Source organism: Punica granatum, chromosome 2, assembly GCF_007655135.1.
Source record: "Punica granatum isolate Tunisia-2019 chromosome 2, ASM765513v2, whole genome shotgun sequence".
NCBI lineage: Eukaryota > Viridiplantae > Streptophyta > Magnoliopsida > Myrtales > Lythraceae > Punica > Punica granatum.
Window position 1 is genome coordinate 4,382,348 of NC_045128.1, and position 22,444 is coordinate 4,404,791.

General features: G+C 39.0%; 2 protein-coding genes across 2 annotated transcripts; one reads left to right on the forward strand and one right to left on the reverse strand.

The window, feature by feature from the left end:
* Positions 1–155: 155 nt before the first annotated feature.
* On the reverse strand, positions 156–10,369 carry LOC116197151 (E3 ubiquitin-protein ligase UPL3). Its single transcript, XM_031527196.1, has 18 exons — positions 8,966–10,369; positions 8,428–8,538; positions 8,098–8,214; positions 7,824–7,994; positions 7,585–7,746; positions 6,873–7,121; positions 6,658–6,779; positions 5,148–6,570; positions 4,443–4,538; positions 2,701–4,266; positions 2,324–2,548; positions 2,139–2,243; positions 1,854–1,934; positions 1,683–1,751; positions 1,430–1,558; positions 881–1,003; positions 536–794; positions 156–409 (listed from the first exon to the last, which is right to left on the reverse strand). The coding sequence occupies exons 1-17, from the start codon at positions 9,824–9,826 to the stop codon at positions 729–731; spliced, it is 5,676 nt and encodes a 1,891-aa protein (XP_031383056.1). The 5' UTR covers positions 9,827–10,369; the 3' UTR covers positions 156–409; positions 536–728.
* Positions 10,370–16,929: 6,560 nt separating this feature from the next.
* On the forward strand, positions 16,930–22,135 carry LOC116194219 (synaptotagmin-1-like). Its single transcript, XM_031522975.1, has 12 exons — positions 16,930–17,503; positions 18,475–18,573; positions 18,667–18,717; positions 18,824–18,947; positions 19,154–19,272; positions 19,364–19,465; positions 19,546–19,620; positions 20,127–20,203; positions 20,310–20,556; positions 20,734–21,084; positions 21,312–21,440; positions 21,641–22,135. The coding sequence occupies exons 1-12, from the start codon at positions 17,393–17,395 to the stop codon at positions 21,770–21,772; spliced, it is 1,617 nt and encodes a 538-aa protein (XP_031378835.1). The 5' UTR covers positions 16,930–17,392; the 3' UTR covers positions 21,773–22,135.
* The last annotated feature ends 309 nt before the right edge of the window (positions 22,136–22,444 follow it).

Sequence of the window (22,444 nt, forward strand, 5' to 3'; positions counted from 1 at the left end):
AATCTTCTCTAACCATAGTACCCCAAGCAAACACAGAAACTCACTTCGACAGACTGAATCTGAATGAGATTCCACAAGACATCAACCAAACGCGATAATCTGCTGCACAAGATATAAAAGGAAAGGGAGCTAAAGAGAACGAATGCCTAACGATATGTTGGAAATTTCGAATCATACATTTATTTTCCTTAAGTCACTTTTTTATGCCATACATTCACTTGTAAAATAATTCATTCAGACTGAGCGGGGCCCAAAAGCACAAAAGATAGGGGGCAAAACAGTAAATAAATGGAGGTTGGGGGGCTACTTTTATTTACAGGCTCTCTGACACAGCTGAGAAAAAGGGAAGAGTAGTCTGCATTTCTCCTTCGCTCTAAGACCATGAATATAGTACGGTGGTGCTCACTACCTGAAAAATCCAAGAAACCAACATCTTAGCAACTCCAGGACAACAAGCAATTCGGATTCATATATGCAGGGAGAAAAAAAAGGAAGGAATTTTCACAAATCTATAATCTCCTAAGATATAACTGACCTCAAGAATGCTGCTAATTGGGAACGAAAGAATCGGCCATTCATTATTTGGGGGAGAATGGGAGAACACGGTGATCTTCTACTTCCGATCCGACCAAAAAAACCATCCAGGAGAAGGATATAATCGAAACAATATCGGCAAAAGAACTTGATATTCACAAACCTCCGCCTGGGTTAGAGTCCTCAAAAACGTCTCATGAGAGATCAAATGATCCTTGCCCTTCATTGATCGCATACAGCAATTTCTTGTACATTATCTCCTGTGGAAGACATGGGACGACAACGTTAAGATAGAGCCAGAGATAGATGGTAACAGCAGATTATCGTGTTCATAGCTAGGCAGTACCTTGGTGGAATATGGTGGAAGTTTCAAGTAATTGGCACAAGTCATGACACTTGGTAGGTCATCATCTGCTGATTCTGAAGGCCCATTTCCATTGACTGGTACATTACTCATAGTCGATGAGTGCTGCAGCAGCAAGCAAACAAAGACCACTGAATGTTCTATTTTAAAAGCAATTAGATTTCACAGGCACCGCCATTAAATTGCTTTCTATGGGGGGAGAAAAATGAAAACAGACAATGTGTATAGAGTATACTCTCAGAACAGGCAGACCAATTTTTATTTTCATGCATATAGCATATATATATATATATATATATATATATGTGCAAATTCATGAACAAATTAACCTGACTGCTCAACTAGTTTTCATGTCCTAAATATGTGAAGGAAAAGATCAGCCCAGCCTCACATACACAAAAACACGCGTAGGTCCAGAAAAAATGTTGGACCAACTGTGCATTAATATGACGACAGGAATAGAATTTGGATATTCCTTTTGCTTCCTTTTTCTGATATTTCAGTACCATTTAAACATTTAGAAGCCCGTACCTTTCTGACGATTGTCAACTTTGGATTCAGCACTGCCAATCCACCAGGTGGAAGCCTTGGAGCCCCAGTCACAAACTGGCAGAAGGCCCGCTGTTGCTCTGGTGTGAACTCTCCCATAATCTCAAGCAACTGAAGAGCGAAAACGTCCAATTAATCGAAAAAACAAGCTTCAAGAAAATAAAATACCAACCAAAATGTTCAAAATAAATTTCATCCACAAAATACTCATTGAGCTCAGAGACTAGAAGCATACGCTGATAATGGCAGGACTCTTAGCTGTGTAGCCATGATCGAACTTTATGTGCTCTACTAGCGTCTCCGCCTGTGCATGTAGTTGGTTAAGAAGTAAATAAATAAATACAGCAGATAATAGCAGAGACTTTTTTCAAGTCTTGCACAATGAACAGGTCACCCTGCAAATTACCTCCCACAGCTCTCTACGACCACATAGCAGATAATCCAGCTCTTGTGGTGTAAATATTTGCAGAGACGAAATGTCAAAAACCTGATCCACATAAACCACATATAAGAGGGAAACAAGAAATAGCAAATCAAAATAACTTGAAAAGTCAAAACAGTAAACAAGAAAAAAGTCGCGTGAAAAACCAACTAAGAAATTGTTTCAAATATAGCGTACTATAGCCAATAAATACTTGCACAAATATCAGACCAAACATTAATAAATCACATATTGGAAGAAGTTGTAGACCTGATTGAAACCGGCTCTAAATGCTTCCACTTGACGTGCTATTCCTGATTTAACAGTCGCATCAACTACCAGCAATATGTACTCTTCCAGGTTATTTATATCAACCTAAAAGAACAGCAGATTAGAGTCTTGCGGACAAAAAGATCAATAATCATTAAAGTCATGCTACATTAAAAGTCACATACAGTTTCATTCCCTGGCTTCATGATATAATCAGGATAACCAGGAAGAGTAAAATCCAAGTACAGATCTTCGAGTCGAGCTCCATCAAAACGTAAATCTGCCACCGCATCACGATTATCACCATCAGCTGAGTCTAGGTACTGCTTCCTGCAAACAATTGCATGGAGTTCCTCCAGAACCTTCCCAAGCTCAGCATCTAAAGATGGAATGTCATGCAAATCAAGCTCCTGAAACAAATGACATGGTTAGCATTATTTGGCTTGAATTCTGCAGGAAAGAGGCTTCTCTTTCGTTTTTTCTCTTTCTTTTTACCTTTTCTCTGGGTGATTGCTAAAGAAATTAATAAACTAAAACGTGCAGATTCTACCAAAATGGCTACCTGACCAAGCACAATCTTGTAAAATGCTGTGGAGAGAGGCAAGTCCAAAAGTCGTCCATCTTGAAGAGCTTTGGCCATTACACGCCCAATCAGTCGAAAATACTCGATCACTTTTGAGAATTTACTACCATCAGAAGCATCGGAATTGGGAGGCCAGGGACGTGGGAACAACCCAAGAGGAGCAAGGACAATATTTCCATTACCAGCAGCTGGTTCTGCACTTTTTCCATCATTCTGTTCGTTCAAGTCAACGTCCATTGAGGGTTTCAAGGATGAAGAACTAGACCTCCACATTTCTAGCTCAACTTTTTGCAAGTCGTGGCTTAAAAGAGTGTAGAACTCCAAAGTAGGACCTAGCCCAGTGCCAACTTCCCCAAAATATTCTACTTCAAGAACAGCTCTCTGACTAGAATACATCTCCATCACTTTCGCAGCTGAATCCAGGATACGGTTTCGCGAGACACGGACTTTCTGGCGCTGCAGTCGGCCAACCCGAAATTCTCTTTCGTTGGTTGAACCATGACCTTCAGCACCCTGTTGCTGCTGGAGACGATATAACGCCCGAGATAGACCGAAAGCTGTTGAATAGAAGTACTGTCTACGTGTTTCAAATGGAAATAAGAATGGGCAGGCTTTGGTCAACTGTCCAGTCCACGCCGGAAGACTGCCACTGCATAAAGCGAGTGCATCTTGAATTTGTCGCGACAACTTGGGAGTGAGCTTGCTGTTAATAAATTCTTCGGAAGGAACCCTCATACCAATGATGTTGAGCTCATCTAGGTTAGAAATTCTTCCTTCTGCATAGCTATCACGCACTAACTGGGCTCTCAGCCGAGGCGCTAGCTGATTTAAGCCCTCTAAAACACGCAAAAGTGCCAGGATATTGTAGGTCGGATTAGATTTTTCGAGCTCACAAGGGAGTTCTGCCTGCAATATGCTGTCCAGAAGCGATACCCTGTTTGACTGCGCATCAGAGTTGGAACTGGAAGAACCGCCGGATTTTGTAGACTTCAAAGCTGTGGAAGTAGATGACCCCCCAGCTGATGATGCCCTATCCGATTGACCTTCTGCCTTCTGGTATGTAATAGTGTAAATATCACCCCAGAACCTACTTCCTTCGCCAGATGCAAAGTCGCTGGGAGTAAACCTCTCATCATCATCATCCTCCGGCACAAGCTGCCTTTGAACAGCCTGATAGATGGTCAAATGCCTATTAAGCTGCTTCCCACCTGCTGAAAAGATCAGTTTTGCAGGTTCACCAGAACTACCAGACAAAAGCCGCCCATGGCGATCCCTGCCTCCTCTATAACCTCGACCATTAGCAGATCCAAGGCCAGCCATGGCAGCTGCAGCGAAGGACATTGCTCCCCTCGAACTAAAAGTGTTGGGACTCCTAAAGTCAGCAGAATCTGAGCCTCGAGAAGTAGCAGCAGCTCTGCTACTGGATCCTGAGGCAGCATTTTCAGCTGTTGCTGGAGGCATAGAGCTCTCCTCACCAGAGTCACCCAACTTCACATCATGTACTTTATCAGGAGTGCAAAGAGGAAGAGAATCATCTCGTAGGACCTACAAAACAAAATGATTGGAGCATATAAAGATTGGAGAAGCACAATACATAAGAGCAGAGAAAGTCCCAGGAGAACGTATGAATTAGCCACAAAAGCATGCAAAACTGCCCCTTAAACTGTCAAATAGATGCACCAGTAAAGATAATGACTAATAAATATAATTAAAGAGCGTACATCTTCATGATCATCATCTTCGTCATCAGATATGTCCTCATCTTCAATGACAAGAGCATCATCAATCTCTACAGGAGATATATCCAACTCCTCATCCTACATTAGAAAGAAAACAAATAGAAAGATGGCATTACACATTTCCATACCATAAGAAAAAGAGAAGATAAAAACAAGCCGCTTAGCAAATTAAAGGATGCCATGGAACATATGTAGACATTGACCAACAGTGCTTTCTAGCTGCATCCCCGAATATGCTGCTAAGCCCCAATTTTAAATTCCCTCCCCCAATCAATGAAATCAGACCAGAGAACAACCCTGGATGGGGATGGGGGTGGCCACTGGGGAAGACCGCACAAACAAACTAAAGCCTTACAAAAATAGACCCATTTAAAGTGAATGTCTCTGCACCTCCGTTGAACAGGCTCATGATAAAAGTTTTGGAATATTTTCAATCCTTTTTTGACACCTTGTTTCAATGTCGGCCATAAAACAAAAGGATAAGCTGTGTCAAACTCTCTTCTCTTATCAGCTAATGCAAAAACCATCCCTCAAGTCACTTAAAGTCAGAACACACTATTTCATAATTAGCATGTCCGTCTAACAGTATCCCTATTAGTCATGTAAGTTTACAATCTTAGCAGCTTTTCCCCATAAGTTTGTGTTAGACATCAATCTGTGCACAATTTCTAAAACCAGACAACATACCTCTGAGCTAGAATCCCCTTCTACAGGTTTCATTTGGGTATCTTTGTCAAGGGCTGCCCTTCTGCGAGCAGCATTTCTCGTTTGAGGTCCTCTACCCTCCTCCTGAGAACGCTTCAAGACAGCTTTACCCTTCCCTTTAGATGAACTTGCACTTTTCTCTTGAGTTGGTTCTTTTCTTGCACTATCTCCAATATTTACAGAAGATCTGGACCTAGTGGAAGGGCGTCGTGTGGTAGAAGCAGGTGTTGAAGTTGAAGGCGATGGAGTGGCACCACCTGATGCAGGCATCGCCGGCTCCGAATTCCCTGCTGATGCTGAGGACTTCTGACCTAATTCACTGCGCTGAACTCGGGGCCACAGAAAGTCCTCCACTGCTGTCAAAGTTGCCAGTGGATCAATCAGCACCACATTTGACGAATAATCACGAATTGATTTTTCTCCTTGGACACGGCACAAACGCAGCTTGAAGGGATGAGATAATGCACCGAGGCCAGAAGAGAGGCGCCCGCTTGCACCAGATGACCTGGATGAATGGCTTAAGACCACAGGGAAACGCTCTAGGGATGATAAAGCATTTTGAAGCTTCTGAACTAGAACAGTCATAGGAGCAACAGCCCTTTCACCAGCACCAGATGGAAGGGCAATATTAATGAATGATTTATATCTCTTCAATGCTTGCTCACGAAGCTTGGAAATATTAGCTTCGCTAATTCTCTCCTTGGAGAAATGCCCACAAGAGAAATAATTGAGCAAAGCTCCAACCACACCACTGCCTATGAATTCAAAAGTAGACACACCATCTCCCTTGCTCAATTCTGCCAACATCTCAGAAGTGACATCTGCTAAGTGATCATCTTTACCAGCAGAAATATCAGCAAGGCGAAACCCAGATACTTTGGACTTCCCCTTAGCTCTCGTCTTTTGGTCATCCACACCGGTATTCAGTTTCATGCAGAGATTTTTCAAATGTAAAAGATCTTCCGTGACCCCAACTTCTTCAGCTCCTGGATCTGAAGGGAAGTATTTATCTTTAAATGCTTTAGCACAAGCACTGACAGCTGTCCGGAGACTGGAACTAGTCGGAACTTCTGCAGAACCAGGCGGTGAACCAATATTGATCGTAAGAGGATTTTTGGGTTCTTCTACAGAACTGCCATCAGTATTTGAATTAGCAGCACGCCGCCTATATCGCCTAGACCGAGATGATGATCCAGTTATAGAGTCATTATCCTTATCAACAGTGGATGCTTGCGCAGAACTGGTGTTCCCCGGTAATATAAGTTGATCTACAGCATGAACAACACCTTCCCTGACAAACATCTTGGAGAAAGTCTCGGGAAGCTTTTCCATCAGAATGTCGGCAATTTGTAACGCAGGAACCAATACATGTGGATCTTTCCATGCTAAAACACCAGCTAAAAAACTACAGTTTCAAGAAAGTAGAGGTAAGTACATGAGGCTTTAGATACTTCAAAAGATGAATATGTCAAAACCTGAATGGATTCAATACCTGGATATGTTAGTTACACTCAGCAATGACTGGATCATCTCTGAACCACTGAAGTACATCAACTTTGCAATCACAGAGAGACATTTGTGGCGAACAGGACCATTCACACTTGAGCCATAAATCTGCTTAACAATTAATGGAGAAGCTAGTGATTAATAACAGCAAAACGTACAGTACGGATAGTCAATTATGCTATAAGTGCACCAAAATCTAACCTGTATTAGGACAGGAAGCAGATCCATTCCAAATTGTTTTAGAAGTTCAGGCTGCTCATTCAATAATTTCTCGCGAGCAGAAATCTCATTAGAACTGCCATTGGTTTCTTCTGCTTTTCCAGAAGCACAGGCAGGAGACTTCTTCAACATTGAACCTTTGATGAATACATTGGAGCTAGCAGGAAGAGATATTGTTCCTTGTGGCAGTGGTGGGAGCAGCTCATTTGCCAGGTTTACAATCTCAAAAATCTATACAAGAATATGCAGCCAATATATTATAAGGACATATTTCACACTCTTCTGTTACAAAGTTTACCAGAGATAATAAAAAGCAAAAAAATATTTTGGACATCAATCTACCAGTAACAATGACTCCAGACAGATCCATCTACATAATTTATTTGAGTTTAAACTACAATTATTACACTTATCTCTTGTGCTCAGTGGCATAAGATTGATCTAATAATTAAAAGGAGCATTAGCCTATTGCTCTAAGCAACAAAAACCAACTTGAAAAAAAAAAACCAACTTCGAGATATACTTGAGCCAGAAATTGCTTATATGTCAGAAATACTCTTACATCGTCATTCAATTTGAATGAGGAGCTTAATGCAGCAAAAAAATTTCTATGCATTTTTCCCAGCAAAAAAAAAAGGAGAGAAATTGAATCTCTTTATCAATAATACAACCATTAAAAGAAAGAACCAATTACCTGCTCTGGTGGCCTGCTCAAAGCAGGTGGCACAGAACCATTAGCAGACACACCTGATCCCGACAATATATCCCTAAGGGTGCCACTTATGCCAAGGAGAAGCAGGGTTTTGGCTCCTAAAGGGGACCCACTTGCACAAGTGGAGAGAATTCGGATTAAACCCTGCAAATAACTAATATCAAAACCTGCCATTTAAGAATAAGAAAAGAAGTCAACGTGAAGTTTGGTATTGTGCTTACTGTATAGGTAGAAGTGCTGAGAGATGCTTGTGCACCGCCAGAATTACTCGACGAGATAAGTGAAGCAGCTTGTGTAACCAATCCATGATTGCACAATTCATCCAACTTATCAGGAGATGATGCAAATGCTTCGGCAATTCGAGTTAAGCAAACAGAAGCATGCTCTAGGACCTACACCAAGAACAATAAAATAAAATAAAATAATCAGAATAAGAACTGATTGAAATACTTTTTCATGTATTTCATGAATCATGATATCAATAATATAACCTACCTTGGAATCATGGTACTGAAGAAGATTTGTCAACAATGGAACAGCTTCCATCACAAAATCAGCTGCATCGGAAGGGAGCTTTCTGCACATATTGGCAGCTGTAGACAGTGCCACTCTCTGAAATAAAAAAGAAGAGGGAGCTTGATCAGAATACTTGAGATGGCAAACTCATTACAAACTTATCAACAAGAACGACAAGTATAGAGTTCAAATTTCCAGTAACACTACAGAAGAATTGGGGTCCTCACTGTAGTCGGCATATATCTTTTCTGCTAACTCGGAAATATAATAACTAAAAATTCAAGTTCAAACTATCAGTTAGTCAGCAACCTGCACTCCAGTGGAGAAAAAATCGAGGTATGAAAGCACGGCCATCAGTGCACCAGCTCGCAAACAGGCAGTAGGATGCTCTTGAGAGATCTTCTTTAACGCTTGAAGAGACTGTTTCATTGACAAGAAGCAAACCTCTCGTCAGTATGATCTGATTGGGAGTTCACAACATGAACGAGTTTAAAACAACCTGGATATTCATCATTCAAGCAATCATTACCCACACGTACCACATACACAACAAAAAAAAAAAACCAAACCAATATTCCCGATTCAAGACACAATCATGAAACGAGCATTGCAAAATCAAGGCACACAATGACGCAGATGCAGTACCCTAGAATGTGGAAGGTCTGACCTATTTTCGCAGAATAAATAAAATCGTACTCGATGCAACTCTAATACAACAAGCTACCACAAAGCCGACATAAATTAACAATTTCTAAGTGAACTGCAAGCAGAATAATCCAGCAGCCCCGAGGCAATTCATCACTTCCTACTTCTACAGGAATTTGTTCTATTAACAATAGATGCACACCTGCTCAGCCAAGTCCATGTACTCAATTGTCAATAGCCTTGCACAGAAGCAAGACACTGCCCCATAATGCACGACAGCAGCACAGGACGAAGGCAGCACGTCACAGAGATGTGTGAGAGCCCTCGCAGCAAGGAGCATTATGTCGGGGTTGCTCTCATGGTTGAGTAGCCCCACAAGCACAGGTACGAATGAGTCCACAGAAAAGGTGCTAAGCGAGTCCTCAGTCCCAATTGACAGCATGTCGCAGAGCTGAGTCAGTGCCTCCACCTGCTTCCCCTCCTCCCCATCCGCTCTGAGCCCAGCGAGGATCTTCTTGATCCGTCCATTCTGGTGGGAGGATGAAGCGGACCCCATTGCTGTTGTAGGGAGAAGGTCGTCCAATCCCGCTCCGAGCTTCCTCAGTAGGCCCTGAAGGGCACTGCTAGCTGAAGTCAAGTTATGGTTCATAATTCCCAACCCAGCCTCACTGTCATTATCGTCGTCTTCATTGCCTTCCCGGTCCATGTTAAGGCCTAAGCCCCTCTCGGGGTCCCTATCTCTATCTCTGTCCCTGACCCGAACCTCATGCTCTTTTTCTTTGCCCTTGTCAGAGTTCTCAGGGTTGTTCCTTCTACGGTCACGGCGGGAACCAGATGACTCGGTGGTCGGGTCCATGGATGCAGGCAAAGGAGGCGGTGGAGGTCGAGCGTCGCGGGAACGGGCGGCTCGAGAGCGGGTAGCAGGGGCGGTGGGCGCAGAGGATGCAGTGAGACGGACGCGCTTGGCGGAGCGGGTGGTGGGACCAGCAGCAGCTGACTGCGAGGAAGACGATGAAGGGGCTGATGAGGTCGCCTCCGCCCGCTTCCGGCTCCGAGTTTCCATACAATTACGAAACGGCCCCTCAAAACGGAAGGGTCGCGTGTTCAACACGCGCTTCCCGGCGACGATCGGACTCCGTCTCGCATCTCACACAGACGGATTACCGGATCCTGCAATCGTAAACCCTAGAAACCTCCGCCCCAAAAATCAGACCTCCAAGATCCTCGAATCGGCGGCGGCAGCAGCAGCAAGTGCGAAATTGCCAGTCCCCAAGCCGATTCAAGCAAAACCCATGTTCAATTCCGGGAACCGATTGAAGACCAGACGAGAGAGAGAGGTGAGAGGTGGCGGAGGAAATGGACAAAGTGGAGTAATCGAGGAAGGAAGCTGGAAGGTGAAAGCCGAACGAAACGAAACCCTAATTGAGAGAGAGGGAATAAAGGAGGAAGGAGGAGAGAATTTGTTGAGAGAATAACAAAAATCTCAGCTAAAAGGGAAAAAAACAGACTACTACGGTGGCGAGGTGAGAAGACGGAACGGGAAAGAGAGACGTAGAGAGAGAAAGGTGAGAGAGGCTATTGCATAGGGCGGCTTGCTTCAATGGCCGCATCTAAAAAAACCCGAACATGATACGACATGAAATTAAGTAAATGCGGGTTCTATACAAGTGGGAGAGAATATATGGTCATTTATAGCACATAATTGCATTACTAATGTTTAAGTATGGATCTAAGATTTTCGGCATGAAATCATATCATACCATATCATGTCATATGTGGTATGTTTCTAATAGGATGTAATCACGTGGAATCGCCAAGTTATATTAACGAGGCACCTGCCATCCAGGTCATGGAAACCTCTATTAAGATGACATCTATATCTATACCCATATATATATATATATATATATGAAATATAAAATCAAATTGAATTGCCACCTAAACGGTAAACACATAATAAAAAATATCAAACGTAGTTTTAGTTGAATTTTCACGCCGTCACATTAGAGAAAATATATAATGAAACTCTTTCGTTTTGACACACAATCACTTATATAGTAAGAAATTTTTTATATTCTTTGATAAAAAATATTCTCTGGTAAAAATGTTCTATTAAATATATTAACAATTCATGAAATTTTCTTATTTAGTTATACATAGTATAATATATAGATTATATCCAATTATAACCCAATGGTATATTTGCGTAGCAGAATATAAAGATTATATCCATATAACTCCAACAGAGAATATATTAATAGATTATAATAAATATAAATATATATTGTAATGCAGAGATGCCATTTGCATTATAAATATGCATACATGTATATTGACTATATATATGCATACATGTATATAGATGTATATAGATGTAGAGATGCTGTTTGTATCATATATGCAAATATATATATATTGGCTCCGATTGCATTAGACCCCTATGATCTTTATGTGTGTGTATATATGTATCGCATGAAAAATCTCAATTGAATATAGTGCGTAGATCTTTTAAAGGAGAACAATAATTTGGAGCGCAGCGTAAGCAAGCAAAGGGAATTATGATTTCTTTTTTTCATTAAACCTGATTAAGTAAGGAGGTTTATGCACCGTCAAAAATTTCAAGATAACTATAGTATCAATGAAATATTGACCACATAATGATATTGTTCTTACTAACAACGTTACTGATCGAGTTGAAAGAAACCCAATTACCCAACTAGCGATATAAGTTTGAGTTTGTTGATACACAACAATAAAAAGTAGAAACTATGACATGAATGTTCAATTAACGAGTAGATTAACAACTTTGTGGGTATTTTTTTATAGTTTGAATTTGCTTTATCTTCATTTTTTTTTTTGCCGTCGATAGTGTTCGGCGCGTAGCAATCAGCTAGTCCACCGGACGATGTATTGTACGGTCTGAGACCCGCAAATTAAACCCTAGATGCCGACCCTTGAGAGAATTACACCCTGGACCTAACCTACTCTTTGTTGTCAGCTTACCAGCGGATCCAACCACTCGTTGATACTTATAGCTTATATGTATTTTCCTTCCAAATGTGATTGGGAAACTCTACACTATTGGAGATAATGAAAAAGTTAAAATTGCAGTCAGCCTTACTCGGAAAATAGATATTGGGCTATTACTCTTCGAGTATTATTTTTACTTAATTTTTTTAACTGATCAGTGATTTATATTCATGATACAATTATTAAAAATTCATTTAAAAATTGATATTTTAGGGATAACAAAGTAAAGGCGACAATATGGGAGCTCCTGGAGGAACCACTTGAAGCATATTCTTGAATGAGGACTTGGAACGTTCCATCATTTGTCATTATATCATCGATCGTGAAGGAACTTCCAAGTGTAATAAATTAATTTGGATAAATTATTACATCTTTCGTATTCTTTTTTTGAAGTTACCCCTTCATTGAAAAAACACAGGACAATACACTTTTTCAACATCTGCAGCCCCCCAACTGTATGCCAATATACAAATCCCGGAAATTCAACGATTATTGGAAAGGTAATGTATTATATTGGAAACAAATAATTTTTATCATTGAGAAATAGTTGCCCTATTATTCTTTTATTTATTTTCGTCAGTTATCTCCTTCCAACTGGATGGTAATTAGTAATATTATCAAAATATTACTATGCCCTATATATGAAGCTCTCACGTAATACTTCCATAAGGCACTTTTATATTATATACATTGGCTAAATAACTCGAATAAATTTTAACGCGATAAATTTAAATTAGAAAACTATATATTATGTAACATCTTACAGTATTAGTTCCCGCATTATTATTTGATTTCTTTTCCCTAGTTATGTAATTGCATATAATATATTCATAATATTCCATTAGAATATGTTCTAATATATAATATGCTAAATAAGTTGCCTAATAATATAACAATATCTATATATAACTGATATATATATATATATAGATTTTCTCACATTGGAGTCCTGACCAAATTAAACGTGTTTTATTTGAATGTGTGTGTATATATATATATATATATATTTATTTATATATATATTTGATTTCCTATATCATCAAGGAATAAACTCTTAAATATTATTATTATTATTATATATCTTTGATTTATTTGCCGTAATTATATATCTTTATTACTTCAATAGTCTTTTGCATGCTATCATCATCATCATCATTTATATTATTAGAATTTTGATTTATAGCCAATAATTTTCAATTTTCTTTTTCTATATCAAATTTTACACATATTATTCAATAGAAAAACATTAACAAAGTTCAAGGAAATAAGAAGGGAGTCAGATGATCAGGTATATATGATATGTGACGTTCATAGATCTTTAAATTTAACAAAATCACTTTTTTAGGATAAAAAAGTGACAATCAAAACAACAATAATTGATGTTGAAGAAGAGTATACGATGTAATTAATTCAATATTCACGTAAACAATATTTCAAATAATGTATTTACTTTTATAACATTACATGTCACTGAAAATAATTATATATTTAATCAAGGTTTAATCACCTGGAAAAGCACCTTCTTTCGGGATGGATATTGACTTTTCAACCATTTTAATAGTGTAATCTTGAAAAAAAATCAAAAATTCCAATTTCGTATATTTCTTTTTTATTAGTCTTGGGAATATCCCAATTTTGTAAATCTTGCTCTATATTCGCAATTTGAACTTCTTGTGGGTTGTGAAGATCTTGGTTCGTTTCCGTGGTTGGTGTAGAAAATTCAGTTTGAGCGAAATGAAAAGAGTAAATACTACTAATTTCCGAAGTAGCACTAGATCTTCGACGATAGAGTTTTCTAAATTGTGCAAACATCTTAATTACTTTCTATAAAATTTTGTGTAAGTTGAAGATAGTAAGTTTAACCTTAAGTGCCTTTGGGTGCTGTACGGTCGCAGCTGATCAATGATCTCACTGCCTTTCCTCGTGACTTACTGCTGGGATCACAGCTATCCAACAAAACAATTTCAAAGCACTTAAATTTATCCTTACTGTAATTTTCACACTATCTTGTAAATTGAAATTAAAATATCTTACAATATCCATTCCTTTCTCTCCCAAAAATATTGCAACATAGCTATAATATCATTTTATTTACCTAGGTAATAATATAAAATATGAGGTAATATTATTATTACCTCAAGACTTACCCTAAGGGGGGAATAAGGGCGGTACAGTCAAGCAACCAATAATTGTTGTGGAATTAGTAAATTTAGTTGTGGAAATGGCCCCGCTTCTTGTTATTCATAAAAAAGTAAATTTACCTCTAAAAATTGCGAACTACTACTATATGCAATGTTGATCCTTCAATCTTTGTCTTTATATGGCTGCCAATTAAGCAATGTGTCAGCATATAATAGAGTATAGGTTGGGTTGTTTTCAGAAGATTTATTAATAAAACGCGTTTTTTTTTGTTTGCTTATCGAAATTTAGAAAGCGTGTTAATTTTTAGAAGATTTAATTATATTTCAACTTTTAGTAATGTCGATTTGTTGTACTTTAGGAAATAGCGGTAGTCTATGTCGTACAACACTGATTCAGGTTGAAAAATATATGTTGCAATTCGAGATTTCTATTTTTCAACGTAATATCTTTAATACATCTTTATATTATATTGACAACTAAATGAAATAATTAGTAACCTAAAAAATTTATAAAAGAAAGCAAAGGATCTCATAAATTATTATTTTAAATATATATAATTAAGATTGTATGTTTGCACTTCATAGTTATAATGAATTCACCTAATATTCATGCTTGATAAGTACAAAATCTATTTTAAATAAGAGAATCAATAGCAAAATTGTCCTAAACTATTTAAAATTAGACAAATATATTAGAATTATAATCCCAAACTTTTAATTTTTATTGAAAAGTTCTTATTATTCATAAGAAGTAAATTTATCTCTAAAAATTATGCATAACTATTATATGAAACAAACCCCTGCAATGCACGGGTTAGAGTACTATTATATTGTAAATTGTACTACATATGTAATACATGTGTCTAATAAACACTATTAATATTCTAAAACTAAATATGTTCCTAGTAAATGTTATTATGATTTTTAAAAGTAATTACAATACTCAAGCTATAATATAACAAATAATGAACCTAAAAAATATAACAATAAATATTCAATTAGATGTTAATATAATATCTATTGCAGAATATTATATTAATTTGTTTAAAATTTGATTCAATAATTGAAAAATAATATTATTCTTAATAAGAAAGTTGGTCAAAATATGAAAAGTGAACAATTAAAATAAGAAACAATAACATATATTTGAAAATGAAACCGTACAACACATGGGGAGAGCACTGGTATTTATCTAAGGTTATATCCGTTGAATTAGAGATATAGGTTAAAGGTGGGATGGGATGAGATTTTAAATCCCATGAAATTACAATATTCTAGTCAATGTTTAGAGTATGTTTAGATTTGAGGTTATGACATCAAAGTGAAATGATCTACATATCCCTTGGATATATATATATATATATCTATATATATTTTATAGAATAAAAATTAATTCTGAAAATTAATAAAAGATTGCATTAAAAACTACAAAAGGGGAAAAAAGATCTAAGAATGGAGATAGAGGGGAGTGATGGGGCTCAACGCCAGCCACCACCCAATGAGGTCGTCGGCGACCAATCTACCACTCACCACCATCCCTATTTCCCTCCCCAGTCCCATCCCTCACTTTTTCCAGAAGAGAAAAAGGGTGGTAAATCTGAGGAGACGGGCGCCAAACGTTGATCACCATTAAACAATCGAAGGTCACGGCGACCTCACCGGGGAGGTGGTGGCTAGCATTGGGCGCAACCACCCCTATATGTGCTTCTCTTGTTTCGGGCAGCGCCTTTTGCAGTTTTGAGACAAAATTAGGAATAATTCAATCAGTTAACGTAAAATACCTTGATTAGGATTTAGTTAATAATTGTACCCTGATCAATCTCCATTCTTTATCCCAATACATTAATCACGATATAAGAATTTTAAAATGCCTATCCCAATTCATATCGGGGCCACCAAATGCAGCTTAAGATATTGTTATGTCCTAAATGACATAAATATATATGAATTTAAGATTATAATTTATTTTCACAATCACAAGTAAATTAGATGTTGAAATGGACATGCTATTGAGAACATCGCGAATAAATATTTAACCCACCATAGTATAAATATCGCTAATTTCACAATGGGAACTGATCATTCTACCATACCATTGCACTGGATACCGAAAAATCGAACTGATAGATCCAATCTGGTTTATATTATTATTTTTATTTCATTAAGAGTTAATGACCCAAAAAAACATGAACTTTGTTACTTTTTTCAATTTTGACGCGAACTTTATTTTTTGACAAAAAAAGCACGAACTTTAATTTTCTTGTCAAATTGGATATTTGAATAATTTTCAATCTATTCTTCTGACGCAGCGGAAACCGATGCTTATATGACAAACGATGTCCCGCCATGTCAACAAAAATAACAAAAGTTTCAAAGAAAAATTAAAGAAAAAGAGAGAGAAAGGGCTTGATTAGAGAAACGATAGTAGTCGCCGCAACCCTGATTGGGGTCGGTGATGACTTCAGAGGGTGTCTGCGACCGTAATCGAGGAAGGTGTCCGGGATTGAATAAGCAAAATGGATGGAAAATATTATATATGCCTAATGTTATAAGAAAATCGAAAATTGCATCTTTTTTCCAAAAAATAAATTTTATGTCGAAATTGAAAAATGAGTTGAAGTTTTGAATCATTATTAGCCCTTTTATTATTATTAATAATGTTTACGAACCATTCAAATCCGACCAAGCTCATAAGCTACCACGTGTCCAACCTCCACGCTCACTCGCTGTATGGGTTACATGTGTCGGCTCGGGATCCATGGGGCCCCACAGGGCCCACATCCCACCAAGTTGCCCCATGCAAAGTAACGTACCAAAAGGCATCACATAACATAACGTGCATCGGTCGAATCGCACATCCCACAAAAGAAGACAAAATAAATAAATAAATAAATAAATAACCAACCCGAGTCGAGGTGAACGGCAAAATATTTTTAAGAAAATTTAATATATAGTGGACCGAGGCGATTTAAATTGGATTAATTGAATCCTGGATCTTCAGAATAGCAAATACACTTCCAATAAATATATAAATAAATAAAGAGAATTTTCTCTGCGTCGGTCAACTTCGCCTTCGTTCGTTCCGCTCGCTTTCTGTTTCCTTGTCGATCTCTGAAGCAACGAGAAAGCGCCACTGCGGACATTGCCACAAGCAGAGCCAAAGGATCAAGCGGCGGACAATCCGGTCGTTCCGTTCTGCGGAAGCGCATCTCGGCACTTCGTTTCGACCTTCTGTTCATCATTTGCATCGCGCTTTTGGATTGTTTGGGCCATCGGCTGCAGAGGATTTGAGAAGGACTTGATGAGATAGGAGATGGGTGTTCCCTCGAATGGCGATCTGCGCTGAACGGTGAAGTGGTGTTCTGATTCCGGTTCTGTTCGTTTTCCGGGGAAACTTTCACGATAAAGGTGGTGGAGACTGACTGAGAGAGCTCGTCGTCGTCGGAGGTTGTTTCCAGATGGGTTTCTTCAGCACTATATTGGGATTCTGCGGTTTCGGAGTTGGAATTTCTATGGGTCTCGGCATCGGCTACTACCTTTTCATATACCTGCAGCCCTCCGATGTTGAGGTATCATGTCATCTCTCTCTCTCTCTGTGCGTTAACGTTCAACTGATTATACGATGTGGTTTGCTGCTATATACCGGGAATACCGGGTTTCTTGTATCTTTCTTTTGGCGTTCATGTATGTCAGATAGATCTGCATTGTGTTGCAAGGGGCCGGTTATGGTTGGATGAGGTGTCTTGTTCGAGTTTTTGTGTCTGTGTGTGTATGTGTGTTGGTAAGCGGAAGAGTTTTGGTATTGGTTTTTGGTCACAATGCATGTCTATCGGAATGCCCAAATCGACATGTTTGTGAGGCTACAGTATTAGTGTTTCTCGGTGCAGTTAATCCTAGTTATACAGATGGTCCCGAAATTGTCAGGAAATGTGGATTGTTGGATGTCACTGTGTGACACTTTCCCTGTGATATTATTGGCGTTTTGTCCCTCGAGGGGTCTTTTCGCTTTTCATTAAGTTTTTGGTTCTATATGTGAGAGGAATGAGATTCCCTCACTTTCAATATCAAGCCAATCAGAAAATGTTCGTGCTCAGAATCATCGGACGGTTCATTTGTATGCATGTTACCAATCAGGATGCAATTCATTTGGAATTGGAATATTATGTTAAGTGCATTGCACTTCATTGCCCCATATGTTGTCCATCTAGAGTTTCCTTGAATATGGTGAAGGTCTTTTGCTTTGACACTAGTTGGTTCGTAAACTTAGATCGGGAAAAACACAGGCATATGGGATTTGCTTAAAGACAGGAATGTGGCCAAATTATTGTACTAATCATTATAACTGGATGATTTTTGTCACTTTTTCTTCCCCAACTCCACCATCTATTGATATTTTTCATCCCATTACGTTCACAGTGTATGTTTGTGGTTTCTAGTAGTGAAGGATACTGCCAATGTATATCGCCGTGCTCTTGAAAGAACGATTTGTGAGAATCTATCGTTTGAAAATTTTTTGAGATTGATTGATCTCCTTGGACAGGATCCTGAGATTCGTCCTCTAATCGAGCAAGACACCGAAACTTTGCGGCGAATGCTTCCCGAGATACCTCTCTGGGTGAAAAATCCCGATTATGATCGTGTACGTGCCTACTCCTGCTTGGACTGTGTTTGACAGCAAATTGTATTTCATACTCTGATGGTAATAGCACTGATTGTATTTATATTTACATAGATGGATTGGCTAAACAAGTTTCTGGCACTTATGTGGCCCAACCTTGACAAGGTTAACTTACTCTTCTACTCTTACTATTGTTCTAGACAGCCGACTTCCCTTCCATTTTCTGAAACTCTCTCATTTTTTTCCCTGGTTCTTCTTTTTCCCCTACCAGGCAATTTGCAAGACTGCTGAGAATATTGCAAAGCCTATCATTGCAGAGCAGATTCCAAAATACAAGATTGACTCGGTTGAGTTTGAAAAACTTACGCTTGGGACACTGCCGCCAACTTTTCAAGGTTGATAATGACAATAGATTAGAGTTTCTATCCTGGTCTTGCTCTGTTTTTGAAGTTCGTCCGAATGATATATATTAGATCCTGATTCTCTCAATGGTTTCCTGCAGTTTATAGATTCAGTTTTGGTGCACCGTTATGAGGGTATTGTCAGAGGTATTTTTAGTTCCTGTTACTTGTTTCACTCATTGGAAACAACTTCTCCGCAGGCATGAAAGTCTATGTTACTGAAGAGAAGGAGCTGATCATGGAACCGTTTATAAAATGGGCCGGAAATCCTAATATCACCATTGCTGCAAAAGCATTTGGCTTGAAGGCTACTGTCCAGGTTATTGGCTTCCCCATGAAATATGTATCTCATGCTCTCTTATATCCCTCTGCTTATTAGTTCCCGAGGTTCTTGATTCTTCATACTGCAGTTGGTGGATCTGCAAGTGTTTGCTTCACCGAGGATCACTCTAAAACCCCTTGTCCCAAGCTTTCCTTGTTTTGCCAAAATCTATGTCTCTCTCATGGAGAAGGTGGGATCTTTTAAGAATCTGCATATGATGGATTGACGCTCAAATCTCGATGTTTCTGAAATTTTCTCTTTGTCCTGCAGCCACATGTTGATTTTGGACTTAAGCTTGTTGGTGCTGATCTTATGTCAATACCTGGTCTCTATAGGTTTGTTCAGGTACTGCATTCGCTTTTATAACATACTTACTCCTTGTACTTTTGCTGGACAGTCTCCAGTCGTGGGCCAAAGTAGATCCCAGATCGTTTTCTTTTACAGTTTCAGAGAAAATTATTTGTAAAATTTGAAGGTTGTTTTAGAAATAGTTGTACTTCATTGGGTCTCGACAGGAATCTTCACTTTGCAATTTGGAGTTATGGTCGAGAGGGTTATGTTGCCATGATGAAGTCTCTCTATGTTTTTCTTTTGTTGCTGGAAATGGAATGCTTCTGTACTTGCTGGGTGATTTTCTTCTTCTGATGGAATTTCTCATGCTTATTTATGTGATAGAGAGTGAGATGACAAAGCTGGTTTACTCAATCTTCAATTTAACTTCAGATGCATATCCTTGGTGTTCTGCTGCTTCACGAGTGGAGAAGCCCTGTTGTTTCTTCTGATGACTGTTCGATGTAGAAATTTTTTTTGATTTTTCGAAAATTTTAAAGTGATCTTAATTCTGCCTGCAGGAGATTGTCAAGGACCAAGTTGCTAATATGTATCTATGGCCTAAAACGCTAGAAGTGCAGATCATGGATCCTACAAAGTAAGCATTTTGTTTGTGATGTTTTAATCCGATAAATTGCTCTCGGTGCACTAGAGGATAAAGCGAAGGGAAATTGAATTGAATGGAAAAAAAATTGAATTTACAGAGCACTTAAGAGGCCTGTAGGAATTCTCAATGTGAAGGTTATAAGGGCAATGAAGCTAAAAAAGAAAGACTTGCTGGGTGCTTCGGACCCCTATGTGAAAATGAAGCTCGCCGATGATAAACTTACCTCAAAGAAGACGTCTGTGAAGCACAAGAATCTGAACCCTGAGTGGAATGAGGAGTTCAGCCTGGTCGTCAAAGATCCGAGCACACAGGTTGGACAATTCAATGTCTATGACTGGGAACAGGTAGGTTTCTGAACTATACCCGTATTACTTATATGATAACCTTCTTCCAGAATTATGCTTTTGTCATGTGTGGACCAGTTAACTGAGCTTAACTCTTAGCATTTGCTGGTAATTAGTGTCGATTCTTGACATCCCTCTTGTGTATATCTAAAAGCCTTCCATTTTCCTTTTCCATAGGTTGGAAAGCACGATAAGATGGGCTTGAGCTCAGTTCCTTTGAAGGACCTCATTCCTGAGGAACCGAAGGAGATGACTCTCAACCTTTTGAAGACAATGGACCCCAATGACCCACAGAATGATAAGCCGCGGGGACAGCTCGTCGTGGAATTGACGTATAAGCCCTTCAAAGAGGATGAGATGCCAAGAGGCTTTGAAGAAACACAGACAGTGCAGAAGGCTCCCGAGGGGACACCAGCAGGAGGGGGCCTGCTCGTGGTCATAGTTCACGAGGCAGAAGATCTTGATGGGAAGTATCATACTAACCCATACGGAAAGCTTACTTTCAGAGGCGAGGAGAGAAAAACTAAGGTATGATGATTTCATGATACTGCGTTCGAGTTTTTATTTTTTCTTTTGAGCAAATGATACCAATGCAGTTGTCCATCAGTTGCACGTCTAATAAATTGATGGACCGATTTAATGGACTCTTTAGCACTCTAATTAGGACCTAAAGGAAAATTTGGACACATATTCGGGTCGTTATGAAGCGCTAGCAGGTGTTGACCTTTTTGAGGTATGTGTGCAATTTTGTGCAGGTTGTCAAGAAGACCCGAGATCCGAGATGGGAAGAGGAATTCCAATTCATGCTCGAAGAGGAACCGACTAATGAAAAAATGCTCCTTGAAGTCATTAGCACCTCCTCGAGGAATCTGCTGCATCCCAAGGTAAAAAAGAATAAAGACTTCTGCTCCCCATTGGACCGCATTAAGCCAACAATATTGCTGTTAAAACCAATTTTACTGGCCAGAGTGATTTCAGGATTATACTTTGTTATATGCAGTGGTACTCTCGAGTACCTTTTCCTTTGGTGAATGGTATTCTCAAGTACCTTGTTATGTGACATTTTGGTTCTTCTCTGCATCAGGAAACGCTGGGGTACATCAATGTCGGCCTTGCCGATGTTGTGAACAACAAGAGAATCAATGAGAAGTACCACCTGATCGACTCAAAGAATGGACGGATCCAGATAGAGCTGCAGTGGAGAACCAGTTCCTGATTGAATCACCCGCTCTTTCCCTTCTCTTCCTTCCCTTGCATTTGCAACATAGTTTGAGCTTACTACTCTACGTCGGAATACGAGCGGTAAGGAGGATTCATACTGTTTGGCCAAATGAGCCTCGAGAGGTTTGATTTTCAATAGTATACGTGGTTTTAGGGACGGGAATAAAAAGCCGAGATACCACGTGGAGCACTGAGCTTGTTTGGCTCTGAGATTCTGGTTCGTTTCTTTTAGTTCGTCTCATTTCTTGTCGCGAATGGACACAACTTCTATAGATATGAACATTGAATACCAAGTAGAATAGCACAAAGAATGAAATACGAGAGTCGACCTACCATATTGGTAGTTCAGAAGTTTTAATTGCTAGGCAATGATCAAATCTCGCTCCTACGACACATCCCGCTGCTTTTTCGCGGTCTCTTTATCACGAAAAGTTTGAAATTCAATTAAAACGATATCTCTGGTGAATCATGCAAATTGTTAGAAATGTTATAAGCTTTTTAAGGCCAATGAATGGTCGCTTGCCCATCCTTTTTTTTTTTTGGGTAAGCCTTGCCCATCCTTTTTATATCATCACAATATCTCTATTCCCTCAATGCTTGCGGACGATAAGATAGGGCCACGACGATGATGCAACGAAACGTTGAGGAGCGTGCAATGAATAAAAAT

What these genes read in the sequence shown, in the direction of transcription:
- LOC116194219 (XM_031522975.1), top strand. Translation starts at nt 17,393, where the DNA reads ATGGGTTTCTTCAGCACTATATTGGGATTCTGCGGTTTCGGAGTTGGA. An exon ending in GTCTCTATAGGTTTGTTCAG is followed by an intron (nt 19,621 to 20,126) that starts GTACTGCATTCG and finishes TTCTGCCTGCAG; the next exon opens with GAGATTGTCAAGGACCAAGT. An exon ending in ATGTCTATGACTGGGAACAG is followed by an intron (nt 20,557 to 20,733) that starts GTAGGTTTCTGA and finishes CCTTTTCCATAG; the next exon opens with GTTGGAAAGCACGATAAGAT.
- LOC116197151 (XM_031527196.1), bottom strand. Translation starts at nt 9,826, where the DNA reads ATGGAAACTCGGAGCCGGAAGCGGGCGGAGGCGACCTCATCAGCCCCT. An exon ending in ACATGGACTTGGCTGAGCAG is followed by an intron (nt 8,539 to 8,965) that starts GTGTGCATCTAT and finishes TCAATGAAACAG; the next exon opens with TCTCTTCAAGCGTTAAAGAA. An exon ending in AGTTGACAATCGTCAGAAAG is followed by an intron (nt 1,004 to 1,429) that starts GTACGGGCTTCT and finishes TTGCTGCTGCAG; the next exon opens with CACTCATCGACTATGAGTAA.